This window comes from Gobio gobio (assembly GCF_949357685.1).
Source record: "Gobio gobio genome assembly, chromosome: 2".
Lineage (NCBI taxonomy): Eukaryota > Metazoa > Chordata > Actinopteri > Cypriniformes > Gobionidae > Gobio > Gobio gobio.
Window position 1 is genome coordinate 22,853,296 of NC_137098.1, and position 13,110 is coordinate 22,866,405.

At 37.8% G+C, this 13,110-nt stretch overlaps 1 protein-coding gene across 1 annotated transcript in view; it reads left to right on the plus strand.

The window, feature by feature from the left end:
* The window catches only part of col25a1 (collagen type XXV alpha 1 chain), a gene marked incomplete at its 3' end in the record, with an annotated part of 823,527 nt that overhangs the window by 698,977 nt on the left and 111,440 nt on the right, over positions 1-13,110 (plus strand). Inside the window, exon 15 of the mRNA XM_079803471.1 lies at positions 1,288-1,332. Coding sequence (XP_079659597.1) covers positions 1,288-1,332 — 45 coding nt within the window. The remainder of the gene's footprint in view (positions 1-1,287; positions 1,333-13,110) is intronic.

The following is a 13,110-nucleotide window of genomic DNA, read 5'->3' on the forward strand; positions in this document are numbered from 1 at the left end:
GAGGGGGGGTCATGGGGGGACAACTGCCAAGCAAGGCCCACGTCAATTTACGGCAGTTTTCGGTGTTGCCTGCAAATTGCCGTGCACAGTCGTAAACCTGAAGTTTCACGGCAATCTACAGTGCCACATACTGACGAAAATCCCACTTTTCATGCAGTGTCAGTCACTCCTCAGATACCAAATAGAAAACATTAGAGAACATATGAAAAGAGCAATAAATAGTAGTCCCATTGATGAACTAATATAAAAAAATAGAAGAAATCATTCAAATCATTTTAATATGTAGGAGGATAAATATTGATCAAGACCTTGATTATAAATCACTCATTAGGATATACACTATATTGACAAAAGTATTGGGACACCCCTCCAAATCATTGAATTCAGGTGTTCCAATCACTTCCATTGCCAAAGGTGTATAAAATCAAACACCTAGGCATGCAGACTGCTTCTACAAACATTTGTGAAAGAATGGGTCGCTCTCAGGAGCTCAGTGAATTCAAGTGTGTTACCATGATAGGTTGCCACTTGTGCAATAAGTCTATTTGGGACATTTTCTCACTACTAAATATTCCAACTGTTAGTGGTATTATAACAAAGTGGAAGCAATTGGCAACAACAGCAACTCAGCCACAAAGTGGTAGGCCACGTAAAATCACAGAGCAGGGTCAGCGCATGCTGAGGCGCATAGTGCGCAGAAGTCGCCAACTTTCTGCAGAGTCAATAGCTGACGACCACCCTGCTGGATGTTAAGGAAATGCACTTCTGCCATTATACTTTCTAGGGTTTGGTCTTCTGTCACGGTGTGTGCAGACAGGAAGGTGAAGACAGGTAAATAAAATTCTCAAATGAAGGTTTAATGAACAAGGATACTCGGGTGAGTTGACAGGTAGAATAGAGACACACTCAATACATTAACGAGACCGAACACAGACTGAAAGAAACAAGAGAACTAAATACAAACAGACATGAGTAAATTAACAGGACTCAGCTGAACAGAACTAAACTAACAAGGGTAAGCACGGGGACAGATGAGTGGCGAGAAACTGATCAAAGAAACGTGACAAATGAAAACAGGAAGTCCTAGGAACAAAACAGAACTGTGATAATACCTCTCATTAAATACTGTAGAAACATTTAATTCATCTTTCAACTAAAGCCAGTTATGCTTGTTTTTTTTTCTAATGTTATGTTTTAACATGAAACAACTGTATATAACAAAGCAACACTGCTTGCGTACAGTTCATGCAATGTATTAAAATATTAAATATATTCTTTCTCTGACAGGGAGACATGGGAGAGCAGGGGCTGAAAGGTGACACTGGAGAGAAGGTCAGGGTGAACATCATATATATACATATTTAACAGTATAACATGCTTAACTATAACATGATTAACTGGGGATGTTGGTATGGACTGTGTTATTGTGACATTGCTTCTCATAGAACATCATTACTACATTGTGGACTGTGAAATTAAATACATTTTTATTATTAAAGTAATTCAATTAAATTGTTTTATGCTGAATAGTGTAGTCAACTTTTTTTTAATTCTAAACGTATTTAAAGCATTAATACATATGTTTTGAGGCTAATATGATTGTATCCTATAATATATGAAATTATTTGGACACAGAAAATTGGACACATGATATACGTTGTTTCTTGGGAAAGTCTTTGTTCTTTCTACATAGCTGTAATAGATATATTTAGCCAAAGGTATAAAATATGATTCAGGAAGTTAGCATCATAGGAAATAAAAGACTTAAGCTTTTCATAACAGACATTAGAGCATGTAAGCGAAGTGGAGCGGTGTGACGCTCTGCTCAATTTTCTGCTCTATGCCAGTGCGGTCTGCTCAATTGCTCACGGCCCAAGCACTTACTGGTAAAACGAAGTTTGCTCAAATCCTGCTTTGACATGGAGTTTCTCTGTACTATACATCTTTCTGTTTGTAATGAATTTCTTGAATAAATGTCTCAATTACAGTAGTCTATAGATAACAGTTATGAAATTTGTAGCTTTAAAGCAATATATTGTATAAAGTAGTATAAATACACGTCACGTTAGAGTGCCAAAATGAAGAGCTTGTGCAAATATATCCACATCGCTATGATCAGATGCTTTTTTCTGCTGTTTGTTCACTGTTGTCATTTTTGTTGTGTGTTTTTGTTATTGAGAGGAAAGGGTGCAGCACATATTTACATATTCATCTACACTGCAATTTTCCCAGTGTTAAATTAACACTGCTCAGAGTTTATATAATCCACACCCAGAGTGTTATAAGTAACTCTGAATCAGTGTTGAAGTTAATGAGATAATTTAGAGATTAATTGAGTGATGAATGACCACACTGTAAAAAAAAATTTTGGGGGAAAAATTGTGTATATTGATCATGACATATTGGCCCAATAAATGACTTTCAAATAATTATCCCCATGCAAAAAGATGCATTGTACTAATCATAGCTTAAAGTCTTCACTCAAAATTAAAATCGTATATTCACCGAACATATTTAATTGTGCTCAGTCAATCTATGAAGTCAAAGTGAAAAATCCATGTTGGATAAACAAGTCCTATGTCCGAAAAACTTTATACGCATTTGCAAAATGCGCTTGAGAAAACCCATTCGTGTGGAGATTTCAAATGCGGAGAGCGGGAGCGCGAGCGGACAGCAGAGCAAAACCAGCCGGTGCTGAAGACCGAAACAAACATTCCCAAGAGAATAGAGAGATATTCATCTTCACAAGACGTTGGTGAGTATTGAGCACTGAAATTATTCTCCAGAGTTTTGCTTCATGACCCGGTATGAAGTTTAAAAGACATTTTGTATAATCACAAGTTCATGCATTCATTGGTTTCATGAGTGTGTTCTTGTTTACCACATAATTGTCTAATAGTAGCCAATAGTTTTATTTTCCTCATGTCTTATATGTCTAAAATAATAGGTAATAAGTAAATGAAGTCATTTGTGTGATATGTGCGCCATATGCAACCGTTGAACACGGTGCCGTTAGTTTGCTTTTGGCGTTGGCCTCTTTCAGGGCTTAAGTTATTGCCTTTTAATATCAAACACGTCAAGCTCGTGATTTTCTTATTCGTCCATTCATTCGTCTCATCCTCATTATATGATGAAGAACTTCTGTCATTGCCAGATGTGATGCAGGGAAACTTTGCCATCAATGTTAGTTTTTATTTTTGTTTGCAGGTTTTTGGCCTGTGCAGTGCCGTGTTTTCTTCATCACATTATACATCCTGTTATGCAGAAGACTTCTTGAATATTCGCTGAATATTATAATATGAGTTTTTCCTTAGTGAAAATAAAGTATTTTCACCAAATATCCTGTGTTGGAATTTACATGTTAATAAAGTAATGTGATAAAATGTCAAACCTGTTGTCTGTGTTCATTCTGCTTAATATATCCATGTTTGGTAACACTTTATTTTAAGGGTCCAGAATAATGCATTAGTTAAGCATTAATTAAGGATTAACTTGTTCACAACTAAGCATTAGTTAAGCACGAACACACTAGTAATTAATGATTAACTTTACATTTTAAGGGTCCGTAATTATGCATTAGTTAAACTAGTAATTAATGATTTGCTTGTTCACAATTACCGTAAATCCTCTAATATAGGCCCGGGCCTTTATTTTACTCAAGTGCATCGCGGTCCAGGCCTTTATTGGAAGGAGGCCAGAATTAGAGGCAGGCCTCAATTTCTATTTGAGCAAATCAAACTACCAGTAGAATGACTAAAAATTAGATTTTGCGTCTATTTCAACCTATAAAATACTAGGTTCATTTATTGAAAACGTACAGTTACCATAACATTATGGTATGCATACAGAACATTAACAACAAATACCGGTAATTCAGGCTAAATTCCAGTGTAGAAATATGGTAACAAAAACGTAGCAAACATAGGCTACCGGTAGTGCATTGTAAACACTTAACCATACACGGTGATAATTAGGTTATTGATTCATAACAAAAGGCAACAGACACCTTACCGCTCCAAAGTTTAACCATTCCTGTCTCGTTTGGTTTGAAGTTATAAAAAAAAAAATCCTCCAATTCTGTTTAATCCTCGTCCTCCTCAGTTTCCTCCTCCTTTTCATCTCTCCCTGTAAACTCCTCATCACTCGCGCCAGCCTCTACAACAAGTTCATTATTGTACAGCTCCTCTTCGTCCTCCTCATGTTCCGCTACGCGTCTGTTCTCATTCTCGCGCCGTAAACGTTAGCCTACCGGACCCGGTGACTGAAGTCTCACGTGCGAGTCAAGAGAGGTGATCAGACATCCCAACCTGAAACAAGTCATTTCAGGGAGGTATCTCTCCTAAAATTATGTAGATCACTTTTACTATTTACATAAGCTGCTTATACTACTATTCATGTAAACTGCTTTTATTTATATTTCATTGCAACTTTAAACAGGTCTAAGGAGTTTGTTGTTTTCATGTAGCCTTGGCAACTAGCCGACCTGAAAAATATGCACATGAAATGAAACTTGTTTAACTCAACCATAACATGTTAGTTACAAACTGTAGAGCGTGCAAGATTGTCATTATGTTTATACTTTATACTTTCGTTTTTTGGGGCGAGAGATAAAAGCCCGAAGAGATAAAAGCCCGCCCACACTGACAATTGATTGGTTGACTTACCGAAACAAGCCAATCAGGACGCTCTCCGTCTTACATGCGCTTCATTAGGTGCACACTAGCACACACACGTAAGGTTTCTCGCTCTCTCTCCCTCTCTGCTGTGCACGCGTGCACAGTTTGTGTCTCGCATGCGCGCTCTTGCTCGCTCGCTCTAGATTGCGGGAGAATTTTACTAATTTGCGGGCATCAGGGAGCTGCTATAAATATGCGGGAGACTTGGGATGTCTGGGTGATTGACATGACCAGTACCCTGTGGTACTTGCATGTTACTATCACATGCAAGCATAATGTTGAGGCCTGCCCAGAAAAACGTTGGTTCTAATAATAGCCCCGGCCGCTATTAGAGACCGGCCTTTATTTACCTTCGGTGACAGCGAGACCGGCCAATGTTGGAGACCCGGCCGCTAATGGAATACAGGCCAATATTAGAGGATTTACGGTATGCATTAGTTAAGCATGGACACAATAGTTATTAATGATTAACATTACAGTAAGGGCATATTAGACATTATTTACAACTTAATAAGCCATATATTATTTTTCTGTAGCGATGTAATTATATATCTGTGTATTTTCTGTTAAGTTAACTGAACAATAAGCTAGTAATTATGTTTAATTACTGCTGATTTTGCCTTTATAAATTGCTAAAATAGTGTAATAAAGACAATTCCCAGATAGCAACATTGTGTCGGCCCAGATCTGGCCCACATCTGGCACTTGTGGCATACTGATCTGGCCCACATGCTGCGTGGAATGACGGCCATTGAGTGGACCACTCCTGTTTGCCAGATCTGGGCCACAAGCAGGCCAGAGCAATGCCACATGTCAGCCAAGAGCAAAGAAATAAACCAGAACTGGATCTTATCTGAGCCACAAAATCTTTGTAGATTAAATGTGGAGTCTGATGAGATCTTCAGAGATTTAATGTCTTCTTTTATCTTCAGTTGATTTCATGTAAGGCTGTGGCTGAAGTCAGTTGAAGTTCTTGTCTTTCTGCTCGTCTCTTTTTCTGTTCTCTTCTCTCTAACAAAGTGCATTTTGTGTTGAGCGAGTGATCCTAAGCAGACTGAGCAGCCAGAGCGGAATCTTCAGAAAGGCGCGGGATAAATATTACCTCTCCAATATTAACGCAATAGTGGGCAATTAACATGCATATTTCCAGCACCCATCTAAATGGGTATAAGTTGGGTAGTGATATATTTCAAACATACTGCAACATTTGCACATTCAATTGCATGATGCATGCTTAGGACTGCACATGCGCTTTGGCTGGCCCAGCATGAAAAGTAAACATTTAAAAAAAATGTAAATACTATTTGAACAAAAGAAACAAACATTTTTGGGAGAGTTCATTTGAATTTGAATATGGCAAGCAGTTTTTGAGATCTCCCCAATGAAGTAGATATAAGCCGTCCCAAATATGGCCGCTGAGCGAACAGACTTTCTTTGAAACGGACTTTGTTAACATTAATCAGACCATGGCTACCCATGTATGATTCACCACTGACTAAGAGCACTGATGTGTAATGTCTCGGTCCTGTCTGCACAATTAAAACACTCTTGGTTATGATCTGGAATCAATGTCTAGTGCTTTTCCCCCCAAAAAAAATCATGAACTGCAAGTCATTCAGAGAGGATACAGACCTTTTGGCACATGTTGTCTTGAGATGCCAGCTCACAGTCCAAAGGAAAATATTAAGGCTACAGGTTTAAGATCTATACCAAATAAAAAGCCGAAAAGTGAAAAATAATGATGGCAGAGGCAGGCACACATCCAGACAAGTGTTTTGGCAGACTCCGCTATGAATGAGGTGAAAAGATCTCTCCCAAAAATGAGATTGCATATTGTTACCTATAAATTGTATTATTGTACAGTGCTAAATAATAAAAACAAAAATAATTTATCATTGTGCAGAAAGCACAAGCTTTTGTGTCAGGCTGTTATGTTGTAATGCTAAATACACTATATTGCCAAAAGTTTTGGGACGCCTGCCTTTACATGCACATGAACTTTAATGACATCCCATTCTTAATCCGAAGGGTTTAATATGGAGTTGGCCCACCCTTTGCAGCTATAACAGCATCAACTATTCTGAGAAAACTTTCCACAAAGTTTAGGAGTGTGTGTGGGAATATTTGACCATTCTTCTAGAAGCGCATTTGTGAGGTCAGGCACTGATGTTGGACGATGAGCCCTGGCTCACAGTTTCTGCTCTAATTCATCCCAAAGGTGTTCTATCGGGTTGAGGTCAGGACTGTGCAGGCCAGTCAAGTTCTTCCACACCAAACTTGCTCATCCATGTCTTTATGGTCATGTTGAAACAGGAGGGGTCATCCCCAAACTGTTCCCACAAAGTTGGGTGCATGAAATTGTCCAAAATGTCTTGGTATACTAAAGCATTACGAGTTCTTTTCACTGGAACTAAGGGGCCAAGGCTAGCCCCTGAAAAAAAACCATACAATAATCCCCCCATCCACCAAACTTTACACTTGACACAATGCAGTCAGGCAAGTACCGGTCACCTGGCAACTGTCAAACCCAGACTCGCAGAGAAGCATGATTCGTCATTCCAGAAAACACATCTCCACTGCTCTAGAGTCCAGTGGCGGCGTGCTTTACACCATTGCATCCTTTGCATTGCACTTGGTGATGTAAGGTTTGGATGCAGCTGCTCTGCCATGGAAACCCATTCCATGAAGCTTTCTATGCACTGTTCTTGAGCTACAATCTGAAGGCCACATGAAGTTTGGAGATCTGTACCTATTGATTCTGCAGAAAGTTGGTGACTTCTGTGCACTGTGTGCCTCAGTAACACTTTGTGGCTGAGTTGCTGTTGTTGCCAATTGCTTCCATATTTGTTATAATACCACTAAAAGTTGATTGTAGAATATTTAGTAGTAAGGACATTTCACAAATGGACTTATTGCACACAGAGGTTCCCAAATCTCAATAGATTTTTGATTGGCTACAATAAATGGAAAATATTGTGTGTTTTTCCGTTGATGCTCGAGCCCACTCTGTATCTGTGTATCATTTACAGGCTAATTATACAATGTTTAATTTTGGTCCTTGAATTTGATTAGCCGAGCAGAGTTCCAGTAGTTTTCAGTGACTCAGTGCACATTGTTACTCCAGTTGGTAGCAACAAGTGACTGTCTGTATGAGTGCGTCATTGACTTTGTTCAAAATACTAATTCTGTCCTAATTCCATCAGTGCTTGTAGAGTGTCACTGTTTTCATTTCACACATGCAGCTCATGACCCTGTTTGACTCAGTTCACAGTAAAAGCTGCTCTACACAAACTTCATCTCTGCAAGTGGTGTGAGTTTGGGTCACAGCATGCATTTGAAAACGCTAACATGCATAAACCATATTTCCAAATTTGTAAATCTGTTACAAAATAGAAAAAATAGAAGCTTTAAAGGCTTTTCTGCAGTTTTCCACCAAAAATGTAATGTTTGAAAGCAAAGAAATGAAGCCACAAATATTAGTATTATAATTTTACTCTAAAAATAAAATGGTCATTATTGTTATCAAATAATATATTTTATTTTATAGAACATAAGTATTACTATATTCATATTTTTTATTATATATATTATTGATTTGTTTCATTTTCAGAATTTAATAATAAAATAATAATACAAAGAAAAAAATATTTTGAAATAATAATAATAATAATAATAGTAATTAGTAGTAGTAGTAGTAGTAGTAGTAGTAGTAGTATAGACATATTGAATGGGTTTCATAAAAACAGCAGTGGGTGAAAAAGTCTGACTGAGTCTGACTATTTTTTTAAAGCTGATTTTACCCATTTTTTTTACTCGGGTGGGCATGTCCCTGAGCCCACTATAGAGGGTTTGATATATCTTTGTCTATTTTTCAGGGTTGCAAAGTCATCAGTGGTGAAAAAGGTGACAAAGTAACTGGAACAAAACAAATAACAGTTATTATACAGTGATAGTTGATAGACAATCAGTACTGAATGTTCGCTGGACAAACAGATTATTTGATTATAATATTAATTCAGTTACATTAAGTTAATTCGGTTAACTGATCCTAATCTTAATAAATAATTGTAACGAGTTATGATTAATTATTAATATTTCCCCTTTGAGCTAATTTGTTACATAAATAACCACTTTCCTAGATGACCTTAAACAAAGCATGCAAATAAAGTATTCTGGTATAGGAACCACACCCAGCTTCTAGGTTGTCACCAGTCCTAATTCAATCAGCATAACAATTCAAAGAATGGGACAGGGGTCATTAAAGACAAATGAGTCTCAGTAATCTGGCTCATTTGATTTACAAGAAAGAGAAAAGGGCTGGCAGGAATCTCTTTCTGGAAACTTTTCTTAACAGAATTATTCATCCCATATCATCATCATTACCTTAAATGCCAAATACAATGTACTTCACTTTAGTTTTTCATGTGATGTTATTTCAAGACATAGGATCGTCATCTTAAATTTGTAATCCCACAGCATCCACTCTCATTTTCTTTGTAGTAAAATGGCAGTGACTCACAAAGGAAATATATAGTAGCCTATACATACACTGGAAATTGTAAGGCGTGAGCACTCAAAAGAATTCCTGTGTGCACGTGAAGTTTTTTATGTGCATTGGAATTATTTTGCTTACTCACACGTTACAGTTTTATGTTTATGTATAGGCTATTATAATTTCCTTTGTGAGTCACTGCTATTTTACTGCTAGAAAACGAGAGTATGGGGTTTCTTGTGCGCACAATTTTTTTATTTTTGAAAAGGTGCCTTTACATGCTCCGTGCTATGATTTAAACTTAAATGCTGAATATTTAGCTATTTTCACATTTTTGTGTCTGTCTCCCAGTAGGGATACATACTTACAACAGTGCCTTTTCCCAGCAGGCACAGTATGTCAATGTGACTTCAGGAAGATGTTGGACTCCAACTAATCCAACGTCCGTCAGACGTCAAATTGGTTTGACGTCTAAATCCAACGTTTGTTTGACGTCAAGCTCCAACGTTGGGCAGATGTTGAATTTTGGTTTGGCTGCCATACATTTCACCCTTTTGTAAGTTTAAAAAAATATATATTTATTTACAGTGCGGTGCTTAGTCCAACCAAAATTCAACGTCTGTCTGACGTTGGAGCTTGACGTCAAACAAACGTTGGGTTTAGACGTCAACCCGATTTTCATTTTCAAACAAAATATGATGTCTGACTGATGTTGGATTAGTTGGAGATCAACGTCTTTCTGACGTCACATTGACATACTGTGCCTGCTGGGTATGTGTATACATATTTAACTGGGTGTGAAATTAGCTGTGACTTGCCATGTAGCACAGTTCTCACTAAAATCACTCAGATCTCAGAGCTGGAAAAATCCTCTCTGGGTCAAAACATAACACAAACTCTGTAATTGGATTGCAAAAACGCTTTGGGGTTTTAGAGGTTTGGCCAACAAACATGTTCTTCCGGCAGTTCCTCTTGAGGTTGCAGCCATACTGAGATGCCTGGCGGCGGTTCAAGCACTGGCAGTGCCATGCTACAGTCTCTGAGAACCTCTGCAGCTCCTCTTGTTCTGTACAGAACAGACTCATTAGAAAGCAGAACTGTTTAAAAAAAAAAATTTGAAAGTGCAAAAATTTTAATCATGATGTTGATTGAACTTTCAAGAAGAGTTTATCATTCATCATAGACCTCAGGGAGCTTTTATATCAGAAATTACACACTTCATTCCCTCACTTATATGCAGTCTAGTGACACTTTAAATAAATGTATCCAATACATGATGTTTTATTAACAAGGTTAGGGAGAAGCACGTTCAGATAATTGACACAGGTGGAGAGCACTCAGCTAATCAACAATAGAGGTATTTATACATGCAGCAGTCCTATCTCCATTTGTTGACAATTATCAGCAACCCTTCCATCACCTCTTCATCACACCGTTTAACTCTAAAACCACTTACATATACGGGGGGTACTCTGGGTTCGGGCCTAATTCCGAGCTCGAAGCCCTCCCCCCGGACAGCACGCCAAATACGCATTGAATTACTCTCTATAAATGATATGTAAGTGCAAACTCGTGAAGTGCCAGTATCACAGTCCCATTAAGTCAGTACACAAATGGTATAAGCAATTTTCTTTATAATTAAAATCTAATCTTTATGCTCAACATCACTAATGATGTTTTAATGCAACATCATTATTGACACCATCAGAGTTTAATGCTTCAACCCATGTTCTTTCATCCATGTAACACTCTAAAACCTTGTTTCACATCTCTCAGAAGCAGTTTTCACTGAGGGAAATGTTCACATATGAACTTTGATTTGAATCCTTTTTAAAATTGAACATGTACGTGAACTGTATTTGTATTAAAATGCTTCTCATTTATATTGATGTTTTGATTGAATAACTACTGCAATGTGAAAAAAGTCATTAAGGAAAACAAATTTCTTCCAAAAAGTGATTGTGCTATGCCATGCATCAAGCAATCTGTCATTGACCCCTTTGTTGTGATTTATCTTGTTAGCAACAAAATAATGACACTCAGTTTCAGAAGATTATGTTCTCTGGCAGTATGTTGTGCTGTTACTTGTTCACCTTTTTTGCCATATGATATTTTAATACTTTGGTTTATTATGAGTATAATAAACATGATCAAAACCTTCTGTGTTTGTGTTAAGGCATGTTGCAGAGATTTTTACGAGACCAAATAAGATACATTTATAGTCACATTTCATATGCTGCAGTTTTTCCTGAAAAACCAAAAAAGTACTAATAACAACAGCAAAGAAAACAATTTTCTTTTTGCTGACAAAACACTAGTGGTAGTGGCTGTAATATGTTTTTGTAAGTCATTAGTCTGCATGGCATTTCACGCTTGCAAGCTGGTGGCTTCTTTATGGGAATAACATAAGGCCTGGAGACATAACTCAATCAGAACCAGATGTTGTAACAAAGTCCACTCAAGGCAAGATTGATGAACCCATGTGCAGTTCATTGAAATCCAAAACTATGAACCAATACAAGATAAGCAGAGACTTGACTTGGCATGACCATGAAACAAATACTCACCAACAGCAGGTTATGCTTAGTTCACACTGCCCGATTTTAGCCCCGATTTTGACTCGCCGACAGGTTTTGGGAAATTGCAGACAAATGCCTGAAATCATAGGCAAATCAGTGCTCGTGCACGCGAGTGACAATCACGCAGTGTGAATTATCAAAGACGCGATCAGGGAGAATCGCTGATGAGTCGCCAACGCCCGCGAGATATTTGGCATGCTAAATATCTGGACCTGTCGGCGATTCAAACTCCTGCTGTGTGAAATGAGTTCTGACTGAAAAATACATCTGCGATGACCGACAGCCAATGAGAGAGCAAGATACAGGGCAGCGGGAGGTTCGGGGAGGAGTTATAGACCAGAATATCCGTATTTTTAATATATATATTTACAGTTATATCAAGCGGAAACAAAGCACAAACATTTGCTTGACCAGCCGCAGCAGCAGCACACTGCAAAATTATTTATTTACCTCAAACTTCAAACTCTCTTTGCAGAATACAATCCTTGCTCCTTGTATCTCCCCAAACATTTCCTCCACCATAATCTTTTTTGTTTTTCTCCTTTTTGCTGCAAATCAGGGCACTTACAATTTGGATAGCAAGTTTCTGAACTGCAGTCTATATTTTAATAACAATTCCAGTCTCGCGTGAGAACTCCGGTATGACACACGTGTGATCTCGCGTTGTTTCCATCTCACTTCTTGCGTGTGTTTGCTTGTCGTAGTTCGCGGACGGGACAGAGCTGTCGGCGATTTTTCCTCTTGTACAGTCATGCGATTTTTGAAGGCAGCATATTTGTATCCTTCGCTGCCTTTGATATCCCACAACCCTGTGCTTTCCATTCTGTGACAGATGAGCTGGAAAAAAAATATGGCGTCCGAAAGTTGCGTTTGCTGGTCAGTTTTCTACTTCTGATGTCATTTCTAGCAAGAAATTACGGTAACACTTTACTTGAAGGGGTGTGCATAAGACTGACATGACACCTTCATAATCAGGACATGACACATGTCATGAATATGAAGGAGTTTTTATGCATGTTTATGACAACTGTCATTAAGTGTCATTCGCTCAATTATGTCATTTTTAATGCAAAGATGACATTATTTGAGATGTCTTAGTTATGACAACTTGACATAAACCAATACATCATAACCTGTCAGTGTCTTTGTCATGACAACTTGACATTACCAAGACAACATAACCTGTCATAAACATGACATAGCAGATTAATTATCAAACTTAAGAAACACTTAGCTTTATGGGTTAACATTACATTAAACTGTCATGTCATGAGGCCATTATAATGTCATGAATTTTTTTATGACCACTTTTTCAGTGGTACAAATTGAATTTGTCATTAAAATGTCATTAAGTGTCAATACT